This window comes from Balearica regulorum, chromosome 7 (assembly GCF_011004875.1).
Source record: "Balearica regulorum gibbericeps isolate bBalReg1 chromosome 7, bBalReg1.pri, whole genome shotgun sequence".
NCBI lineage: Eukaryota > Metazoa > Chordata > Aves > Gruiformes > Gruidae > Balearica > Balearica regulorum.
In genome coordinates, this window is record NC_046190.1 from 29,570,583 (window position 1) to 29,593,555 (window position 22,973).

General features: G+C 37.5%; 1 protein-coding gene across 1 annotated transcript in view; it reads left to right on the top strand.

Annotated features, from left to right (window-relative positions):
• NRG3 (neuregulin 3) overlaps positions 1 to 22,973 on the top strand; it is a 411,246-nt gene that overhangs the window by 356,653 nt on the left and 31,620 nt on the right. Inside the window, 2 exon segments of the mRNA XM_075758695.1 lie at positions 16,451 to 16,553; positions 21,336 to 21,462. Coding sequence (XP_075614810.1) covers positions 16,451 to 16,553; positions 21,336 to 21,462 — 230 coding nt within the window.

The window sequence follows — 22,973 nt, forward strand, 5'->3', positions numbered from 1 at the left end:
CATTAAAAAGTCAGATTATATCCTCCTGGGTACCTACAAACCTTACTTTTCTTGATCCTTTGCCTTTAAAGGTATTTATAATTTAGAAGAGAAGCAAGTGTAATGTTAAGCAAATAGAGTAGGATACATTAGGGTACGATGTTGTACCGATTCATGCCTTTAAAATACATATGTATGTGAGCTAGTTAGAAAGTCTGTGTTTTGGAGTTTATTTAGAAAAAAAAAGTGATGTTTTTTTCTGAAGAGAGATTTCTGGCATCATCCTTTAGTTCGTTTCTGCTAAACCCGAGAGGCTTTCCAGGTAGTGTTGGAATGGCAGGAAGCATGGCAGATGGGAAAGTAAAAAATTAGCTATCAGTAAAAGATTTTTTTTCATTATTCCTTAGTATAGGGTGCTAAAGTGAGAAATGTCTGCTTTTACTTTAAGATGTTAAGGGATTTTCATTTAGGCAGATTTAGCATCCAACATACTGTTGTAAGAAAATGTTACATTAATTCACTGTTGATCTCACTGCTGTTTGAGTTCCTCATACTAGAAGTATAAGCAATATAATGGTGTAATAATACCATATTAAAAATGAGGTTACAAGAAATATCTTTTACTTCTTTTTAGTTTGTCAAATGACAACTTGTACAGTAGTGCTACTGGTTTTCATATGTTCCAGAGTTTCAGAGCTAGGTATCTGTCCTAGTTTTGGCTGAGTCAGAGTTAATTTTCCTTCTAGGAGCTCATGTTTTGGATTTAGAATGGGAATAATGTTGATAACACACTGATGTTTTTAGCTGTTGCTAGGTAGCTGTAGTGTCTACACTAAGCCAAGGACTTTTCAGTTTCTCACACCCTGCCAGGTACACCAGAAGCTGGGAGAGCACGGCCAGGACAGCTGACCCAGGCTGGCCAAAGGGATATGCCCTGCCATAGAACGTCGTGCTCCAGGTAGAACTGGGGAAGCTAGCCGGGAGGTGGGATTGCTCCTTGGAAACAGACTGGGCATTGGGTCGGTTTTTGTTTTCCTTTCGCGTGTGCTGTGCAATTGCATTTGTGCATCACTTGTATTATTGTTATTGTTATCACAATTACGATTCTCTTCCTTTGTTAACCTATTAAACTGTCTTTATCTCAACCCACGAGACTTTTTTCCCCATTTTCCCCCTCATCCCCTTGGGGGGAAGGGGAGGGTGAGCGAAGGGCTGCCCGGCACTTGGTTACCAGTTGGCCTAAACTACAGCAGTATTGATCAATAGTACTGTGCCAGAAGTATGCAAAACGCTGTGCTAGGTATAGCTGGGAAACTGTTTGCCATGGAAACAGGATATATTTTGTTTCACAGAAACATATGTGATTTACATGTGTGATTTGTTTCACAGAAACATGTGATTTTCATGTTGGTAAGAGCAGGAAAGAAAAGCCAACACACACTTCAACTAACATGATTTTTAAATTATAATAGTTCTTCACTCTGTCTTCACTCAACTAAGAGAATGAAAAATTACCTCTAGAAGAAAATATTTTATGAGATGACTTCACTGAACATGCAAAAGAAGACTTGGAGTGAAATACTTTGTTCCACTGAAAAAAATCAGTGCCTTTTGGACTATTGACTTTTCTCAGGAAATGTACTACTTGTTTTGACAGTACTAGGGGCGAGCTTTCATCGTGGGTGCTTGCTTCAGTCACCTAAACTTGGAGTCGTACTGCCAGAGGAGATTTAGTGCAGAGGAACAAGAGCACTTGAGAAAGACTGACAGATAGAGGGGCTTCTGTGTGTGTGTGTGTGTGTGTATATATATATAAAAAAAAGTATATATATATTAAAAACTTAATAATACCTACTGGAAAAACACTGGTGGTTCGCTCAGTATTCTGTAGCTCCAACATGTCATATATGTCCTGTGCATGTTATTCAACCTCTCTTCATTGATAGCAACACGATTACTGAATTTACAAACATGCAAGCAGAATAGTCTGTTGCATTTCAGCATCGTGAGATGCGACCAGTATGTGTGGGGGAAGCCCTGAGAAATCAGCTTTTCTTATTTTCTTTCTCCTTGTCTTCAATCATTTCATCCCCATGCTAGCTAATTCCCTAACTTAGAAGAATGCTTGTGTGTGTCTCTTAATTGGTTATTTGAAAATTTTTGTTCTTAGGGTCTGGAAGTGTAATTTAAAAAGGAAAAAACCAAAAAGGAAAAAAAAAACAGAAAAAGAAAAGAAAAAAGTAAAAAGCAAAACCAAATGCCTCTAGGCAGGAATTTAAACTTTGAGATCTTCTTTTCTTTATCTCGGATGTTTCTGCTCCATTATTCATAGGAGAGGGCTTTATATCACTTGTACCTAGCTGGCCACAAATTTGTTCCGTCAATTTTAACCCATTTCATATTAAAGATTAATTAGCAAGATCTGAATTTTCTTCAACTGTTGAGCAAGCTTTGGGCAAAATCCTAGCATGTGTATGTAAATTGCAACACATAGACCACAAGAACTTAAACAAGATAAAGTAGCAATAGGATTCAGCAGAACTTACAGTCTTTCAAAACATCCCAATTTTCAGCTGATTTGGGAGGATGATTTCGCTGTTCCATTTCTTTTCCCAGACACTCTGGAACAGTTTTCTGATAGTGAGCCAGTGCTAAGCTAGAAAAAGTAGAAGAATGGGCTTTGGTCCAGGATAAATTTTGACCTTGCATCTGAAGAGTGTTTCACATATCTTTGATCTTGGATGTTAGTTACAAAGTTTTGGAAATTAATTTTGCAGAGAAATTCTTTCAAAAGCATCTGCAGTCTTCCTTTTCTGCTCCTGGGTTGTGGTTCTTCTCTGAATAATAGTGAAATGATGACAGCTTTCATTGTGGTTTGTTTAGTTTTTATCTGAAGAATAAAACTTAAGGATTCTTCTGGGAAAAAAAAAAACCCAAACCAAAACCCACACACCTTTTCCACCATTTAAAACAGTTTTTTCTGGGAGGAGGACTTCAGAGAGAAGAATCAGCTAATAGCTTCTCTCTGTCCTCTTTGTGGACTTTGTTGAAGGAAAGAGGACAGTTTCATATAATTATACTACTAAAAATAATCGCTGGGGCTTTTTTTCAGTTATATGGCTTTGCTTACCATAAATAGGTCTTGGTTATTGTAAGTAGTTCTAACAAGTTAAAGCAACTATGTTACTAACAATATGCAATGAGTAATTTAAAAAACCTCTTTCAGGTAGGTGGGAAGTTTCCTACTGATTTAGTATCATCAGTACTTGCAGTGAGTATTTGACAGAATATAAAATTTATTTTTACAAATGTAAAATAATATGTGAACAGTTCTTATATAATAGTTTTGTTTATAAAAATAGAAATAATATTTAGCTTATTTGAAGTACTGTCCAGTAGTATTTTCCAGTGCTTGAAAGGGGTTCACTCCCCAAATTATTTTTGCAGAAAATAGTGTTTATTAAAAAATCTTAGAAACCTGATAGTAAGCTACAAACATAATGCATTTACAAGAGTTACCCCTAAATTACTGCCCATTGACTGCCTTATGCTTGTGAATTCACTGAAGCAAAAATACACACTTTGACACAGCCACTTACTGAAGTTCAATATCTCATAAATGACCTCAATGAATTTGAAGGCATCCACAACATTTGATGGAGATGTCAGTTATGATTCTCTATATAAATTCAAGTACCATAGGTCAGAAATCATTGCAGCACTACGGTAGTTTGCAGGACATAGTTTGGCTCACAAAGTTATAGGAATTTAGGCTGATTTTAGAATACCTAGAATATAATATTGGTTTTGTCAAAAGGTTGAAAAAACAAACAAACAAAAAACCCTACCACCACCCAGTACCCAAACCTTTTAGTGAAGAAATGACTCGGCATGTAATTTCATCATGAGATGGCTAACAGTAGAACAAGGAGCAGGAAACAGGTGAGCATAAATACACAATATATTCAAGGAGCATCCTGGTCACCATTTTAAATCCTTTCAAAATGTCTTGTCAGAGGATTCACAAGCCTTTGGGAAAATATCTGCTTTCTTCAAATATGACAGTTGCTTCTGTGAAAATATTCTTAATGAGCTGAAATGTGGCATTATCTAATAGAGACATAATCAATTACAACTTCGCTTAATTGGGACAGGTAGCCGGTAGTTGATTCTCTTATCTGTATTTTCGAAGGTCTGATTCTGCATTATTGGAATGTTTGATGTTCCGTGTGCCGGTTAAGAATACCTGGAAATGGATTTTTGGTTCAATAAGAACCATTTAAGACAAAATATAAGAGGAAAGGTCACATCTGAATGACAGATCTTGTTCCAGCCAACGGATAGTAACGGCAGGTCATGCACTTTGTGGGTTTACACCGGTATGTCTAAACAAGGTGGAAATATTTGGAAAGATTTAATAAAGGCTGCACGTGAGAAAAGTTGTGGGTTGAGGAATGTCAGTCTGGCAGGTTCTTGAATCTAATTCCCAGCTATTAACATAATATAAACGTATATAGGTATATGTTTGTTATATATATAACATATAGAAGTAAAACTGTCTTACAGAAAAAGACATCTAAGCTGAGATTTGATGTCTCCTTTATTTTTAGCAACTGAGGAAGCTGTAAGTCCTTACCTTTTAATGACAATTTATTTAATTCATTTCTCTTAGTTCATAACTACCATTTTTGCATACCACCTCTGCATTCTCTGACAATATTGTGAAAATTGAAATTGATGATGGTAATATGTTGGCAACTTGGTGAATCATATGTTTTCTGATTATTTCTCAGAGGAGGTATAAGATGTATACCAGTAAGATGATGAGTAAAGAAAGGTCATCTGAAGGAATCTCTTCTCTAGTCCTGCTCAGAGAAGCAAAACAGATAGGAGTTGTCAAAGAGGATGTATGAAGAGCAACGTGGAAAAGCAATGCATTTTCCTTGGCTTTAGCAACACCTGACAGCAAAGGAAAAATTCAAAGACAGTTAAGATGTGCAGAGATTTTACCTAGCTGCCTTCTTGATAATATTGCAAACTGGATTTTTCCTGAATTAATGACAGGAGAATTAATCATAACTACTTAAAGCTGCTAGGAAATATGAAGGCATATAATTTTAAAACATGAGTAACTTCAGATCTAGGGAAGAGAACAATGACTTAGAGCCACAGGCAGCAGGTCGGCCAGCAAGGAAGCCTTTTTGTGTGGAATTTCAGCTGCAATCATGAAGGTGTTTCCATGAACTCTCACACCTCTTCCTCTGCATTGGGATCTGAAGCGGCACTATCTTCTGCAGCCTGTTCTTCTGCATTCTTTCACCTTCTGCTTTCATTCCATGGCGATGCAGCAGCTGTCACCTCCTGCCTCCCCATCTGCCTGACCTCAGTCACTCAGCGCTATCCAAGCCCTTCAAAATATGTCTCTCCCAGGCAGAAAAGAAAACTGGGTCACAGGCAGGCCCAAGTAGGCCAAGTTATTGCGTGCTATTCAGCTGCCTTTCTTTGGGTTGTTCTGTTCAGCCTCTCCAAGCCTCGTTCTTTTCATTGAGCCATACTCAGAGCTGTGATGTTTCAGGAATGTTTGTTCAAGGGTCAGCACCTGTTTGGCCCTATAGTCATAAGCTGTCTGTCATGACTGCCATGGAAAATAATGTGAATATTTTTAAAAGACGTGAAGCTGAGGAGTACAGAAAGAGCCATCATACAAAGCATGAGTCAGACAACACTTTGCCATGACTGCTTGGCTAAATGAGCTTTATGCTAAAATCTTGTGATGAACCAGAAGTACTGCTTACTTCTGGCATAGTATTTCCATTTGCAATTTTTAGATAAAAATCATGACCAGAGATGTTATAAAGCACATCAAAAGCTGCCCTGTGCTGCCAGCATCGCTGTTGTGTATGACAGCTCCTGGCATGTAACACCCACGAGGCACTCCGTGTAGAAATGTTCACTACTGGTACCACCAGTCAGGTTTCTTTTGAAAACGTTTAACATCAGTGTAATATGTCCTTCGGCTTGCCACACAGTGACAGCGTAAAGCTGCTCCCTTTCATGCAGTCATAAAATAATTCAGGTTTGGAGGGACCTCAGGAGCTCCCTAGTCAGCCGGCTGGGTGCCCAAAACCTCCACGGGTGGACACTGCATGGAGTCGCTGGGCAGCCCAGTCCACCACCCACCTGTCCTTGTGGGAAGAAGTTTTTCCTCATACCCAGTGGGAAACTCTCTTGTTTCAAATACTGTTTTGTCTTGTCCTTCTGCCGTGCACCACTGGCTCCATCTTCTCAATAACTTCCTCAGGGTCAGAGATAATTTGATATTTATTTTATTTAATTTTTAAGTCACTCAACTTTAAATTTATTGCATGTGTCATTCTGAAAATACTTTTGCTATTGCTGAGTATAATTTCTCATTCTTCTATAAGAAGTTATGTTGCACTGTATAGTTTTGGATAAACATCTTTTTGAAGATGCAAGTTTATAGGGGTTTTTTTTTTCTGGCATTTTATGTGCTTCACTCATGGAAAAAAATCAGCATATCTAAGGAATTTTGAAATTTAAAAATCTAATAGTAAAAAATGTATTTGTGATTGTGTACATGCTTACATTTAAGCACATGTTTGCACACCTTTGAGCTGTGATTTGCACATGTTGAAAAGACACTTAAATATATTAATGTAGAGAGATTGGACTATATACTGGGGTTTTTATATATCTGTTGGGAGGCTAAGGAGAGGATTTACAAGAATAAGTAAAACTAGTCTCAACTATAAGAACTTTGTTTGAACTAGGAACACAGTTAGGCTGTATTATTGATGTCATGCAATATAGCAGTTGCTAGAGGTTTTAACCCCCTTCTTCAATCCTTTTGAAGCAAAGGAACGCAGTAAGGCTTGCACTGCAGCAGTCCCAGCAGTCACGCACACGTACGAGTTGGCACTTGAACAACTTGGTTTTGGCAGCTTGCTGCCTAGCTGCAGCCACTGCCAAATGCACGAAGCAGATCCCTCAACGTGGGTGAGCGCAGGGAGCGCTCTGCTAGACGTGTTGTGGGCTGAGGGCTTAATTGCGTCTTAACGCTGCCACTCGCGTTAGGAGACTTTAAGCATCTGCCATTGCTCAGTATGAACAACTGGATGCGTTATCCCTCATGTTGGCAAAAAGCCTCTGGAGGATTAAAGGAAGAGTATAGCTGCTTACAGTCACCTTATTTACTCTTCTCTCTCTGCCAGCATAGTCCGGTGCGCTCTCTGATCCAGCTTTGACTTGAGAGTTATAGTCAGTATGGTGAGCAAACGTGCTTGCTGTGATGGGGACCTGACTGAAGGGAATATTTTGCGACAAGGTGAGGGGGGTGCTGGTGCACCTGTAGGGACAGTGTGCACCAAGCCAGATCTCTGTCTTCAATTTCCACTGGCTCATGGAGTGGGTGGGGGAAATCAGCAAAACAAGTAATGGGTGCACAAGTGTCCAGTCCCTTAACCCTCCACGTATCTGGGAGCTTTGAGTAGGGAACGCAGGTTGACGCAACACTCTGTGAAGAATGACGCTTCTCTGACTCCCTCTGGCAGTCTCTCTCCTTGTTGTCACGTCCATCCCTGGCCACCGGCTTGTGGGGAGATGCCAGGTCAAGGAGTTGGGGCTTGCAACAAAAAGAAGACAATGCATAAATACATAGTCCTCTACCTTCAGAGTCATGTTCAGAGACTGTCGTACTTAGTAGCAACACAGTGTCCTTTGTCACATCTTTCTGCAGCTGACTAAGCCCTTGTCCTTATCCTCTGTGCCCTCTCCCTCCAGAGCCTTCCAAGGTAGAGTACCACATTTCTGTTTCAGTGTATGAATAACAAAAGTAAAAAATATTTCATGTTATTAACTATCATTTTTATGGTTCTCCTGTCACTGCTCACACTGCATTTTTGTTAAAAAAAAAAAATCTATAAAAGCAACCTTGTTAAAACAGCAGCAGTCAAACCAGAGATGGCACTTAATTGTAATATTGCTTGACTTACCGTGAGCTCCTGACAACGTAGCCATCAACAATAACTGTCAAATATACTTTGGTAGCTTTGATGTTACCTCGAGATTTGAGTGGAATGTTCAGTACTAGCAAGTGAGCAAGATATAGAATATATAAGCCTCACCTGTGGGAGAAATTCCAGTGACAAGGCTCTGCTGATAATAGCAATGCAAGTTCTGAGATCAAATATAGTATCAGCTAGAAAATTAAGATGTTATCTTATTAGATGTTAACCATGCTTAGGATCTTAGGAATAACAACCCTCATCAGCTAAGGAATTACTAAGGCAGAATTAAAGAATGCTATTGCTTTATATAGCCATAATATTTTTATGTAATAAACGTCTCAAAAGCTCTCTTTATGGAGTTACATAATCATTGCACTTTAAATTGTTTTATATGTATCTGATCCAACACCTATTGCACTTAATAGTCTGCGAATTAGTCCCTATGTATATGTATATATCTTAAGAAACCATGGTAGACTCTACAATAACTCATGCAGGAAGCTTGTGTCTAAATGTCCTTCCCTCTGCTTCCTCCATTTACCAGCACAAAGTATGACTGAACCAGGGCCTCAGGAGAGCTGGAAAGCTCAGCTGGGCACGGACTTTGCAGAAATAGAAGGTCATATTACAGAAAGAATGAATGCTGAATGGAAGTTTCACTTTGGAAGATTTTTCATGCTGTTGGGGGGCAGGAAGATGATAGCAAAGGCATTTTTAAAGTGCAGAACTTGGTTATAAGATTTACAATATAAAAGAATAAGAAAAAGAAAGGAAGATAATGAAATCAGAGAGGGAAGATGAAGAGATGTGCCAAGAAGCAGCCAAAAATTAAGATAGGAAAAAGGGGTGAGTCACCATTCTGGAGCAGGATAGTATACCATTTTCCCCCTGCTTAAGACTCTCATACAGAATTGTGGACCTTACCCACTCTGTCAGAGAGAGAGAAAGGGAATAAAACTTTCTGTGGGAAATTTATTGTATGAAAGGACCTGGCAAATAATTGATAGCCTGCAAGAATATACATGGAAACATAACCACTGAAAAAAACCCCTCCAAAACGAAATCCTTCTAGAAAGAATGTTATTTAATTAAAAACAAAAAAACCCAAAAAACCCCAAAAAAACAAAAAACCCACTGTATATTTGTAATATTTTCCAATGTTTAAGCTTTTGTGATTTATGCTTTGAAACTTTTTGCATATCCATGAAAGACTAGAGCTTTTTTTTTTTTTTTTTTTTGTACAATGCAGAAAATGTTGCAAACGTCTATGTTCAATGTAAGACCAGTAGGTAACAATTGGACTTTGTCATGTATTACAGTTATGTGGATTTTCTTACCTAAATTTCAAATGGTTTCAAAACCATTATATGAGAACAGTCAACAGTGTTGTCAACACAAAGGTAGCTGGAACTGTGCAGGCTATCTGCTTGCTTGGTGTTTGGCTGTGAAACTAAATCATCATCATCTTGCATGCCCTCCTTGCCTGCTGACTTAGTATGATCCTGCCACCAAGAGTGGTCTGATGGTGAAAGATCTCATTTAAGGGGTTGAATTTGCATCTCTTGGACCTGCAGTAGAAGCTGGAGGTACTTGAAGCTATCATTCTCAGTAAGCAGAAGTGACATACAGAGTAGAACTTGATGGTAGATCACAAAGTTTTAGCTATCGGCTAAGAGGTTTTAGTAACTAAAGCACAAGTAGAAATGCCCTCAACGGTGGTCTAATATAAAATGGAAATGAAATGTTTCCAATTTTTTACTGGATTCTTTTTTCCTCTACCAGCTATCAAATTTCTCTCCTTCAGGACTGCTATTCCTTAGGGGGCTGCTCCTTAGCTGCTTGTCCCTTTCCCACATCAGCAAAAATGCAGGCAGCCATCAGGCAGGGAGATTACTGTCAGAAGATCACAGTTTTAGACAACTTTACCCTTTTTATCATAAGGATTTTTTCAGTGCGTTCATTGTCTAAAATATTGCCATAGATTTTTAGCTGTCAGCCTCTATTAACCAGGTAGCTTTGTGTCCCCTGTCCCGTCCCCCCCCCCCATCCAGATTGGGAGTTAGATTGGGAGAGGGAGGAAGAATGGCCTTCATATTTGTTTTTCTGTTGTACTTAGCAAACTCAAGTTAAAACATTTATATTCAGGTTGTATCAAAAATGAATAAGATAAAAACAAGGTTCATATGTAATTTTTAGTCTTATTAGTATATAATAATAATGGAGTACAGGTTAGCTTACCAATTGTATTTTTGCAGTAACAGAAGGTCTTAGAGAAACTTAGAATTGCTATAATAAATTCTAAAACTGAATCTTTCAAAAAGGAAAATTAGCATATGCACACAGAAGCTGATGAGACTTAGGTAATGAATTTTGTTGATAGATGACTGACCTTATCCATCTTAGGAATAGAATTAAAATAGATAAAGTTCGTAATAGAATTGGATTGTCGTGCTCATAAATTGTCAACACATGAAAACTCCTAACCAGACTTTTTCTTAAAAAGGATAAAGCTACCTCTCATCCCTTAGCTGCCTATGAGCTATTTCAAGCCTAAGATTTAATAAATATGTTGCATTGAATGTACTTAACAAAGGCTTTGAAAGTTTGTTAGATTTGAGTTCTGGTTATAGCTGACAAAAATTCCCAAGTTCCCTGCAGATAAAAGGAAATTATTGTTTCTTAGGAAACCGAAGTTAAAATTAATTTACTTTCAGAATTATGAGCTTGCTGTTTAAAAGTACTTATCAAATTTTCACTTCATAACAAATAGCACTTACTAAGAATATTGGCACCTTCACTCTTGTCCTAACCATAGACAACACTAGACATTCTTGGGTAAGGTTAGCCTCTCTTTTTTCTTTTTTTGCAGACAGCTCTCTGCTGTTTGGCTCATTTTATTTTGTGGAGTTTTTTAAGGATGGGTTTGATGGAAATCATTTTTCAGGAGTTTTTGTTTCATTAATTTTTGAATGAGATTTCACCTTTCACTCATCAACCTAAAATAGCTGGTTGAGAGCTCAGGGTTAGAGCACATAACTTTGCATCCCTTTTCATGATGAGTCTATAACTTTATTCTTAATTCATTGCTTCATTTTTAATATTCCATGCAAAACTAGTGCTAATGCAGCATTAATATTGCAGAATCAAGTACTCAAAGTAGGTCAAACAGGTTGAACGCTCATCCTTTCCTTTTCTGCCTTCGGTGTACACAGAAAATTATCTCACTAGTGTTAAAAACCAATAGTCAAACTGTATAATATAACACAATTATAATATATAATGGGCTACATCTATTTCACTTTGCTCTCATTAAGATCCTTCTGCTGTGGATGTTCCACAAGTAGAAGAAAATGTATTTTGTTAATCTTCGTTACAATCAGAATCATCGAACAGCACTTCCCAAGAGAGAATCACTATCGAGACTATGAAATGCTTTATGAACTTTTCCAGCAGGAGTCAGTTTGCTCCGATTCCAGCTTGAAATGTGAATCTGTGCAATTAACCTTGACTCTGCCCTTTCTGTAAACGATAGCAGATACAAACATCCGCTCCTAATCTGTGAATCTAAGCGTTCTGAAGCCCTTTTAAAAGGGAAATTCTACCCAGACAGGCAAAAGTTGAAGGAAGAAAACTCAGTGTCCAATAAAGGTAGCTGAGAATTAGAATAAAATGTGGTATTTTTTTGGAAGTAATGCATACGCTTTTAAAGATGCTAGAACAGAATTATCTGGGGCAGGTTTATCTATTTCATGTAGACTTCATTCCTTTAGAGGTTAATATGATTATATTAAATTTTATCATGTTAATCACTGAAATGGAAGAGGCAAAATTATCCTTATGGTTACAGAAAGAACAAGGGTCTTAACTTACCCAAGGTCAAAGAAGAAATTTGTAAACTGTAGCTTGTAGCATTTCAACTGTTAAATCGTTCTGCCTTAGCACAAGCTACGGCATATGGCAGTCAATCTGTACGGTAGGTTTTTGCAAGTGAAAGAACAGAGAAAACTCTTGGGAGAGTTGGAAGTCTGATGCTGAGGCAATCACAGATTTTGTGGAACATGCAGGCTTTTTTTATTCTCTTCATGAATTAAATTTAGTGTGCCGTATATAGTTCAGCACTTGTCACACATAAATCTAAGTATATTGAGAAATATGCTTTAACTACTATCTTGCCTTTTAACTTATGGGAATCTGCATTTTATTGGAAATCTTGACATTGCGTATGGGGTTTCATGTAGTCCTACTCTGTTGTTCTAAGTCTCTGTTGAGACTTTGAGGATGCAGAATACGAATAAGAGTGTAAGTGACAAATGCTACGATTGAGGTTCACCCCAGCAGCGAGATTCTGGCTTTACAGGATGTTCCAAGACATTATGGGATGCTAAGAGGTGTGTCAGAAAATGCACGGGCAGGGAATGAAGGGAAATGGGAAAAGTGTGTGGCAGTGAGGTTACAGCAGAGGTGACGGTGCCCACTTTGCTGCACCTGCATGGCTTAGTTTTTGCACGGGAACAAAAAGAAAGCCCGCCTTCACGCTGTCGTTGTAATTTATTGAGGAAAAGCGGATTATATGCTCTCCCCGTTAAGCCACGCTTCCTCTGCTACCTCATAAATGGCAGGGATTGAGAAAAAGGCGAAGAACATCATCTCTAAATTTTCTGGTGAAAAACAAGTCAGAATTCTTTTCAGAAAGTTTTCATTGGCATTTATCAATGGGAGAAAGCGCATGGAAAGCAATTGCTTGTCATACATACCAATGACAAGATACTGGGGTTTCTGTATTTATTCTACAGCATGTTTTTACATTGCAGCAGTGCAGAGTGGGTACATTCAGGAGAGGGGAGTGAGTAAGGGAATGCTGAGTGCTGTTAGGGTTTGTGCTCCTTTTGGGGCTGGGAGTAAAAGCTTCAGCAGAAAAATTAATCTGCACATTTAGTCTTTTTTTTTTTTTCTTTATAGAGCAAAGCTTAAGTAATGCATTTGTACGGTAAATGTCATAATTTCTCAGTTGGCTCAGTTTGGATATTCAATAATTATTCTCTGTGATGCTTGTGACCATATTGAGATTTGATTCAAGAGTCATTGAAATAAGGACCACAAGGGGGAAAGCTACTGGTTTTGTTTCGTTATCATTTTGCTTAGGCCACATGCACAATGCTGTTCTTCACATTTGAAATACCTTTCAAAGATATTTCAATGAATTCAGAAAATACATAATAGAACTGAAGGATCCAGCGATTATGGCTGATAATGGTTCTGTGAACTTAGTTGCTAACAAAGCCTAACATAATCTGTTTTAATTAACTAAATTATTTTTTCTCAGTAATAGTTAGAAACATGTGTGGTTGTTTCTCAAGGACCTTGTACCAGTGTTGTTCTTTTTATAATAAAGTCACAACGAAGAGGCAAGTTTCAGCGTATTTACACAACAAAACTACCATTTCCTTTAGAAGTAACAATCATGAGAAAAATGTGTCTGCCCTTCAGTTTTTCATCCTCTAAAGACTTGTGCGTATGCTTCAGTGGGTCTTTCCACATGCATAAAGCAGACAGGTGACAGCCTTTAAGAGTACATTTTAAAGAGCAAGAGAATAAAAAAAAACCCAAACCCTAGTACCTGGAATATGGCACGTACCTTTTTTTTGGTAACAGACAGACAATATTTGACTGTGCTGAAAGAAACTTCCATGGGTCACCAGTAGTCATTTTGTGTTTCATAACGGTAGCAAATCTGAGATAAGCTTAGAAAAAGGAGCAAAGGCATGAGTTTACGTTCAGTGGGGTGACGTGACAGAGGTGGAGAGAGACAATTTTGTAGCAGGAATGAAAATAGGAAAGAATCAATAATACAAATAAAAACGGGCTAGATGTGTAAGAGTGCACACAGCAAATGGGGACTTGTCTACGGGAACCCAGCCGTTTAACAGGCTTCATGTACCATGTCAGTTTGTCTTGTCTTCGTTTTCTGGGAAGATCTTTCCATGTTTTTTATTAAGTAAAACAGTCTGCATCTAAACAACTTACTATGCTACTTTTCAGCACTGCGGTCTGTGGTTGTATTTCTGCTGGTGTAGGTTGTGTATTTTGTACAATTTGAGTGCTTGTTGGAATTCGTGTGCTGTGGTCTTAACTCCTCAGCTGGATTATCCAGGAATATCCGTGGCAGTTTATATTTTGAGTTTTAGCTGAAATATTTTCTTGGCTGCTTATTAAATGAGGACTCTTGTCCCTAGAGTATTTATTTCAATAGAATGTAATTAAGGTGATTTACTTCACAAGGAATGTATGAATATATGTGAATAAAGAGAGACTTATAATAATTTCAGTCACACTTTAGATTACCTTGGGAAGTTGTTTCAGTATGTAAATACACGTATGCACAAGCTGATGCACATCTTCAACTAAGGAGAAGGAATTTTCAGTTCTTCTCTTTTCTTCACATTCCATTTCTACAGCTTTCTGTTCCGCGAGAGTAAAAGTTCTTTGCAGTACTTAGCTATAGCCTTCTGCCTTATTTCAAGGCCCTATTCAGAACACCTTAGCCAGAGAGCATCTCAGCTGTGCTATACGTGTTTAGAGCAGTAGTGAGGTTAAATCGAGGCAACAGTGAAGAGACCTTCAAAGTTTGCAGAGAGAGGCAGATTACATTTCTATCAGTAAGAAGGTGGGTTTTATAAAAAAAGCCAATGTGGAAGATTAGAGAATGGAAAAATGCTTAACTGATTATATTTTAAGATATTGGAGACAAAAAACGGTGGAGTCCAATACATAAAGAAAGATTTAAAGGATATTCAAAAATGAACAAAGGTTTCTAAGAAATGGAGTAAAGTTTAATCAATATGGACTGTACAAAATAAACAAAAAGGAAAGAAAGCATTGATCAGCATGTGTTGAAAGCCAGTGACAGGGATTAATCTGACTACACAAAAGACTTAAATCTTCACATAGTTGTTTGAGCAAGATAATATTGTCCGGTCTCTGAAGTGCTTTTATCTTGGTAAGATGTATTCTAAAACATCTTTAACAAGACAGTGATAGCTATTCAGGACTGACAAAAGGCCATAGTTGCATTAAACTCACCATTTCTCAAAAAAGGAAGAAAAAAAAAAAAAAGGCACTTAATGAGGACTTAGGTTGAAAGAAAAGCAAAATTAAGCCTGTTTGCACACATTACTTAAATCAGTTTCTTTCAATAAATAAATTAATAAATGAATTAGAGTTCATAAGTATGTATATTTTAGTTGTGGTCTTAGGCAGTAGGTGCTGAAATTCAGGCAAAATAGATTAACAATTACTGAACTGAACAATTCTTTAACTGTTTTCAATGTGATCCACCTCAATATAAGAATTCAAAATTTGTAAGATTAGTCCTTTGTGTGCTGCAGTGGTCTGGTATTCATATTGATGGAGGGGTCTGCACTGAAGATCTCCAACCTAAAAAGGAAATGTAGGTTTGTCAGTGTACAGGGCTTGTACTATGCTTTGATAATCCTACATGTTGGTTTTCTACCTAAAATAGATGAATGAAAATACTGGTTTGTATGTTGCATGTTTGGAGAAACTGATCTTAAAAAAAATAACAATCTGTTTTGTATGTTAGCATATTGGACTAGAGAGGTAGCTGAAATAGTAAAAATAAAATATAACACAAAACTTAAGGAGCTGTTGATGAATACAGTGTCTGTATCTCCAGTTCCCTATCAGCTTCTGTCTGCTGTCATGAATGAGTGTTTTCTCTTGTTTTCTTAGCTTCTTTTCTTTTTTTTCTTTTTGTACTTTCATTCTGTACCTGTTTTAAAAATAGCTAGAAGATTATGAGATTTATTAAGGAAATTTCTTCTAAAAAAATAGACTTCCATGAAAGTAATATCTGGTGCATTGTAGCATAGTAGTCATTGGGTTCCATCCCAGTTCATTGAAATAATTTTTTACTGTGGTATGTTGTATGTAAGCTACAAGTACAGGGACTTACATGGGAGTAAGGCATCATAATAGCCATGCAATCAAAAAAAAAGCCTTTACATTTTTTGGGTAGCTAAAAAAGAACTCTGAATCTTGTGGGATCTCTGGTGGGTCTTCCCTTAAGCCAGAAAAACTCCATGGTTGTAGGGCTCTTTATCCTATTGACAGTAGAAGCTTTCTAAAAAAGCTGAAAAAATAGCAAGTAGGGCAGAGAAAATATTAAGCTATCCTGATTTTTATTATGTATCTCTCAGTGTGTATTGGAACCATTTTCTAAAACTTTCCTAGGAGGCCATGACTCTATGAGCCTTATCTAGATGAGAGGTTCAGAGAAGCATCCATTCTGTTGAGGAATTGGCCAACCCAGACCTCCAAATCTCTCGTATCTGTCCATCATTAGTGAAACCATGATGTGCTGAAATCCTCTTTTCGCAAGTATTGTTTTCTGATGCTTTCATAATTCTCAATTTTGCTGTTCACAGAGAGCGAAGAAGTGTACCAGCGCCAGGTGCTGTCTATTTCCTGTATCGTCTTTGGCATAGTCGTAGTGGGCATGCTTTGTGCAGCGTTCTACTTCAAAACAAAGTAAGAGCCTTCGTCTAGCGTGTTTGTTACTTAGCTTCTGTCCTTTTTACAGCTTTACAATCCTTCAGGTTCTCCCCTCCTTTTGAAGCTGCTGTTATCTCTGGACAGGATAGAACAGTTCCCCATGGCTACAGTATCTAAGTTAAAAAAAAAAAAAAAAAAAAAAAAGTAAACGGAAGTAATGCGTGTTTCAGGAACGAGGAGATTGTGTCCTTTCCAGTTCCTTTTTTTTGACAATAATAATTTTGTGTCTTTTACTATCAGTGCTGTAATCACTTTCCTCCTCTGAAAATAAAAGTTTAAATATATCATCTCCTTTTTGCATTTCATCTCATATCCCTGAATGTCCCTTTTGTTTCTGTATGCTGAGAACAAAGGTGCAGATAGAAATGCAGAAAGAGACAAGCTCTCTGGAGATATCTGTAACCTGTAGCTAATCGTCGTACACTGCTGATATAGTTGCATAACGAGTATCTGTAATGCACAAGCACATTGAAGTGTCCAAGTAGGGCAGAATCATCTCTTATAAACTATTTTCAAATGAAATAGTCACTTTCCATTCTATCCTCCCAACTGAACATTATTTTATAATATTTTTTGTTATGTGTGTAATTTGAGTTGCAAAAACCTCATAGAAATTACATGACATGCTTGTCAGCACCACTGTATCTATAAATATGTTCTGTATGGTTGTCATCCCTCATTCCTGTTCCAGCTGGAGCTAATGAGAGAACACATATCAATATAAATAGTACCTGCATGAGGTTAGTCATGGTGGCTGAGCATCAAAAATGTGGAGGTTTGCACTATTTAAAAGTTTGGATGCTTATCTGAATCCCCCTCTTTAGAATTTATTTTAATGGGCAGGAAATCTGATGAGGACTACTTTTTATTAAAATAATAATAATAATAACAACAACATTTCTATCAGGGAAAAAAAGAAGTTGGAAAAGTCACCAGGCCTTTTTTTCCCTTTTTCTTCCCCTCAAAGTTCGGGGGTAGCTTGTGCATGATTTGAGTGAAGATTTGAGTTGGCTCACGTTTAATCTAAACACTCTTACCTGTTCTAATGTCTTGAGAGATTTTATCTAATTGTTCTTTGGACCTAGAGCACGACAGTGATGCTAGCTGGGAGGAGGATGCTGTGGCAGGACAGCTCCTCTCTGCGAACTCCTCGGTTGTAGTTTAAATGGTGAGCAGAGACAGCCATTTTGCCACCGCATTAAAAATGTCATTATGCATTTTAGAACTGCAGATGAAAAAAAGAGAGAAAGCCTGGAAAGGTTTGGGGTTTATGCTGATGAAGAGAGATTCAGAAAAGGCAGGATGGGGTTGTCAGTTTGGAAGAACACGGGATCAGCAGCTGAGCGTGGCGTGAATAAAATGTCCCTCTGTCATTCAGCTGTGCCCCTCTTGGTTGTGCATTGTTGCAGGGAGTGGTGGAGGGCTGGGCTGGAACAGCCTTCAAAATACCGTGACTTGGACGAAGTGGTGGGCAGAGCTATGTCTAAAAATAATGAGTAGAAATAATGCTTCAAAGATGAACTCACAGGACAGGAGTGCTTCATATCTCAGCAGGAGGTGGGGGTGCTGGGTTTGGTGTTTTATCTCCGTTATAAATATGATAGTGAAGAGTTACTGGGAAGAGTTGAAGTGTGCTTATGCCAGATTCTGCGAACTGAATTTTGAAATTTAAAATATTGCTGACAGCTACAGAAACTCTGGATGGTGCACCCTTTAAGGAAAAAGTTCCCATGAAGACACTGACCCTGACTTTCCTAGTCTGACAATTGTATAATACCTGCTGCTAGAAATATGCACTTCCCTATGCACCATTAGATTAAAAGTCCTTCTTTAAAATAAATGCAATCTGAGGAAGTTTAGAACTATAATTAAACACTATGCCCTTCCAATTATTCCTTTTCGGGTAATCAAGAAAGTGCTGTAAGTGTTAGCAACAGACGGAGAGTACCATAATGGGCTGCTCTTTATGGCCTAGACTTTTATACATGGCTAGTGACTTTATTTCTTGCTGAAGTAACAACGCTTTATTGCCTTATATCTCTAAAGTAGAACACATAAGGCCCATTTGTTTTGAAAACAAAAATTATAAAATAAATATATTAATCAGTGAGTAACTTTGAATTATTAATACTTTCTAGGTTTATAACTGTGCACATTATAGTTTGGCAAAATGAATATGCATAAACCTAATATTAATGTTAGGTTGCATGAACATAAAAGGAAATTAATTATTAGATTGTTTCTCTCAGTAAATTACCTTCAGGAATCCCAATTGTAATGTTAGAGATTGTAGCAGTGAAGCTGAATATTCCAGTTTACTTATACGTGTTTATAGTTGTGGAAACAGCTCTAATCCTGGCATTTCTAAATATATCCAAATTAGAGTTCTGAAAATATGTAACTTGTTTTGTTATTTTCCTGATTAAATTCTAAGAACATTGTATGTATAGGAGAGATTCCCAAAGTCTGATGCTGCGATCATTTTTTTGCTGTCATTGTTTAGACTTTCTATGAAGTCGCCACTCAAAATAGTCATCAAAAAAGACTGGATGTTCCATAACCCTTATGGAGACTAACATGCAAGTGGCTGGCTTTCCAGCAGGACATATGGATATATATGTAATGTAATGAGGAAATAATTCTTCAGTGCATGCACTTTAGCTGATCAGAAAATAATTATTCATACAAACTCTAGAGTTGGTTTTATGAATTTCCTCTGGAATTGGTGAGAAACTAAAGAGTTCATTTTGATGTTTTATAAATTAAATTATTCAATTTCATTGCTTTCAAAAATGAGTAGATATCAAAAATGTTTTTAAAAGAGATGTTTCAGAATCCACTGACTAATTAATTTAATTTGACACTATAATCCTTCAGATTATATCTCTATTCAGAGTATTCTGATAGTAACTTTAGGGGTTGTTTTGGCTAAGGAAGAATTTTGAAAGTTTAATAAGTTTTTGTGCTTGAGAAATTATTTCCTCACCCATCCATATACATAAATCTTTGTAATTATGAGCTCCTAGCTATACTCAAAACGTGCCACTCATCTTTGTTACATGCTTACAATGTAAATTCATTCTTTTACATTTGCCATGGTGTTTCAAAATAGGATGTAAATAGAAAGCACAAGAGATATGTACAGAGTCCAAGATTTATTATAGTTTATGACCCGTATTCAGGAAATGTGCTATAACAAATACCTACTTCTAAGCACATGCTTACAGCTTGTTAAATTTAAGCAAATGCTTAAATTGTGCAATGCTGAATCAGAACTAAGGGACTCAAAGGCAGAAGAAATCCCATATACTTATTTTAATATGTTAAAACCTATATTATTAAAATTGAATATCTGAACTCTGATACTTCTCACTGTTTTCTTTCATATTGAGGGAACTTGTTCTTCCTCACAGTTTTCCCCCTTGACCACTTACATAAGTCATTTTCCTCTGGTTTCTTACACTTTCCTGTGCTAGACACAGACTCCACTGAAAGAAGTTAAAGTGGCTTTTATACTTCATTCGATGTCAAGTTCATTGGCCTAAGTCAAGTAAGATGTTGTCAAACTTGACAATGTCACAAAGCTTTCAGCAGCAAAATCACCAGAAATTTTTCAAAATGTTGCTGAAGCTTCTTTGCTAAAATTTCAAATTTTGGTATAGAAAGACCATATTTCCTTTATTTCCTATCGACACTTCCCTGAAATCACTTCCTTCTGAAGTTTGGCTCCACACAAGTTGCTGTCCAAAATCTGCTGGTGGCATAATGAAACGCTGCTGTGGCTGGCGAGTCCTTGACCTTGCTGGGTGGTTTCCAGGGCCTTTGTAGGTTCACTGCTGGAGATGCATCTGCTGGGGAGAAAAAGGAAGGAGGGAAGGAAAGGAACTAAAATAGTATTGTGGAGTTATTTCTCATGATCATTTAAAACTGATAGTCTCAGACAACGTCGCTTATCAAAGATTGGAGACTGATAAAAGACCTTAAATATATTTTGCTAACAGTTTTTGCTCACCTGAGATATCTGTTTGCAGAAGATAAAATAAATATTTAAAATAAAGTTTGCTGCCTCATATCCTCAATCATGTACAGAACTTTAAAACTCAGTTTGTCAATACAGTGCAGCAGAAATAGAAAGCCTTTATTAATAGTGTAATTATTTCCTGAATATTGCAAGTGATTCATCTAGCAGTATTCCCAGCTCTGACATAGTGGATCATAGCATAATGTATTAAAAACACAGCCTCAGATACCACGCTGATGGTTTTTTCTGGGTTTAAGCATGTGAGCAAAATCTGCTCTATACAAGATACAGGGTTGTAGGTCAAGTCCAATCAGCTAGCGGAAATCTTTGGTTCTTTGACACTCTTTCTAGCCAACAGGCGCTAAAGCCTGCTGTATTTGCCAAAATCTTTGTTCCAAATCAGCACAAAATGCTTTTTTAATATTCAGGCCTACTTGCAAGCTATTGTGAATTATGTAACAGATGATCTTACAAAATTCTGCACTACAACTAGCATGCTATTATATTAATCTGAGAATAGAAGATATTTTAAACAGAAGAGCTCTTTTTTTTCCTTTCTGAAGCCTCGCCAGAAAATGACCACTGTATTGAAATATTAGAGACTAGTGAATTAGCTCAGCTGGTTAATCTAATACGGTGAAGTTTTGAACAAAGGGAACCATGGCTATAAAGATATCATGGCTATAGCAGAAGATCAAACTGGCTATTTCTTACATGAATTTTATTTTTCTCTGCAGGAAACAAACAAAGCAAATTCATGAACAGCTGAAAGAAACACAGAATAGGAAAACCTACAGCCTAAATGCTTCCAGCATGATGGCAAAGTCAGAGTGTATGGCGCAAAGCCGAGTCCAGCTGCAAAATGTAAGTAATCCTGCCAGCTACAACACTTAATAGCCTGGCTGAGTTCCTGCTGCTGATGGCAGCACATCACCATGTTGCTATTAGCGTCTGAGCAATGGGAACAAGAATTCTCATCTCTTTCATAAAATGCTTTCTATCAGGCCTGTTAATGGAAAATACCAAGTGGGGATTTTTTTCTAAAGTTATATCAATGGATCCTGGTACATTTTGTTCATGTAATAGTCCTTGCTAAGCCCCCTAGCTCTGCATCCAGCAGTGGAAATTACAATTATAGTTTCTAGCAATACCTTAGCTCCTACGTATGGCTTATAGGTGAAGTCGGGGTCCTTGATCTTAAGTGATTTCAAGTCTTCCGATAATTAATGAACCTGCATGAAAAGATGTAGAGATTTGTCACTGTTAATTCAAAATTCAAAATCTAGAACTAAATTTACACATGTAAACTAATGCCCAAGGGAAGACTCTGCAGATGGTCTCATTTCCTTGGGTCTGGAGTTAAAGGCATTTTTGATACCAGAAAGAGATTAGTTTGTTCAAACTAAATTTGAAATTTATTTAGTAATTCTCTGTATATAGTTATACATTTGTTAATACAATCCCACAATCATGAAATACATAAAGCATATTTGAAATAAGGAACTTGAAGACGACTGATTTATTTAGCCCTGGATGCAAGGTATTTTCCCATGCATGTCATTCTCTTCCCCCTGGTAATATACATTTAGTGCTGTCTTATTTTGAACAAAGTCTTTGGAACAACTGAGAAGGATCCTGGTGGTAATAGAATAGGAAATCATAAAAGATACACTGAAGCCTTTCTAACTGCTTAACTCCTTAAAGGGCTGACTACTTTATTTGCCAGATTCCATCAAAATAGTGTGAGTTTAGCAAAAGTGAGCACTCACGCACACTTAGCCACAGATGTCTCAGCTCCTGGTTTATGTCCAATTAACGTACAAAGAAGTATGAGCCCTTTTAACCAATTTAGAGAAAGCAGAGCCTCCATGCTATGATAGAGGAGTTGTCAGAGCATTGCTTGTGTTCACTAAAAGTTTTGTTTTATAGGAGGACTGTTGTGGTCATGATCTGCTTTGTGGTTCAGGAAAAAAATACTATTTCAAGGAGGAAGATAGCTCCACTAAATTGACATCATCACAGTTTAGGGAATCTTATGCAAGTCTTTGTTTTACTTTCAGTTCATTCAGTCATATATTCACTGCAGAATTTTGGGGTTTTTGATCACGGGTTGGTTTACATGACACCAGGCCTGCTGGCAACAGAAGGGGTACACCTGTCTCAACGGGGGAAAAGGATCTTTGCCACAGGAGTTAGCAGGGCTCATTGAAAGAGCTTTAAACTAGATTTGAAGGGGGAAAGAGATAAAACCAAGCTCACTAGAGATGTCTGGGCACAGCACGCCAGTGTTTGAGGGGCGGTGTGCTAGCGAGGTCTCAGTGGAGGCAGGGGCTGGAGATCCATGTGTCAGCAAAGATGCAAGGGTTATTAATGCG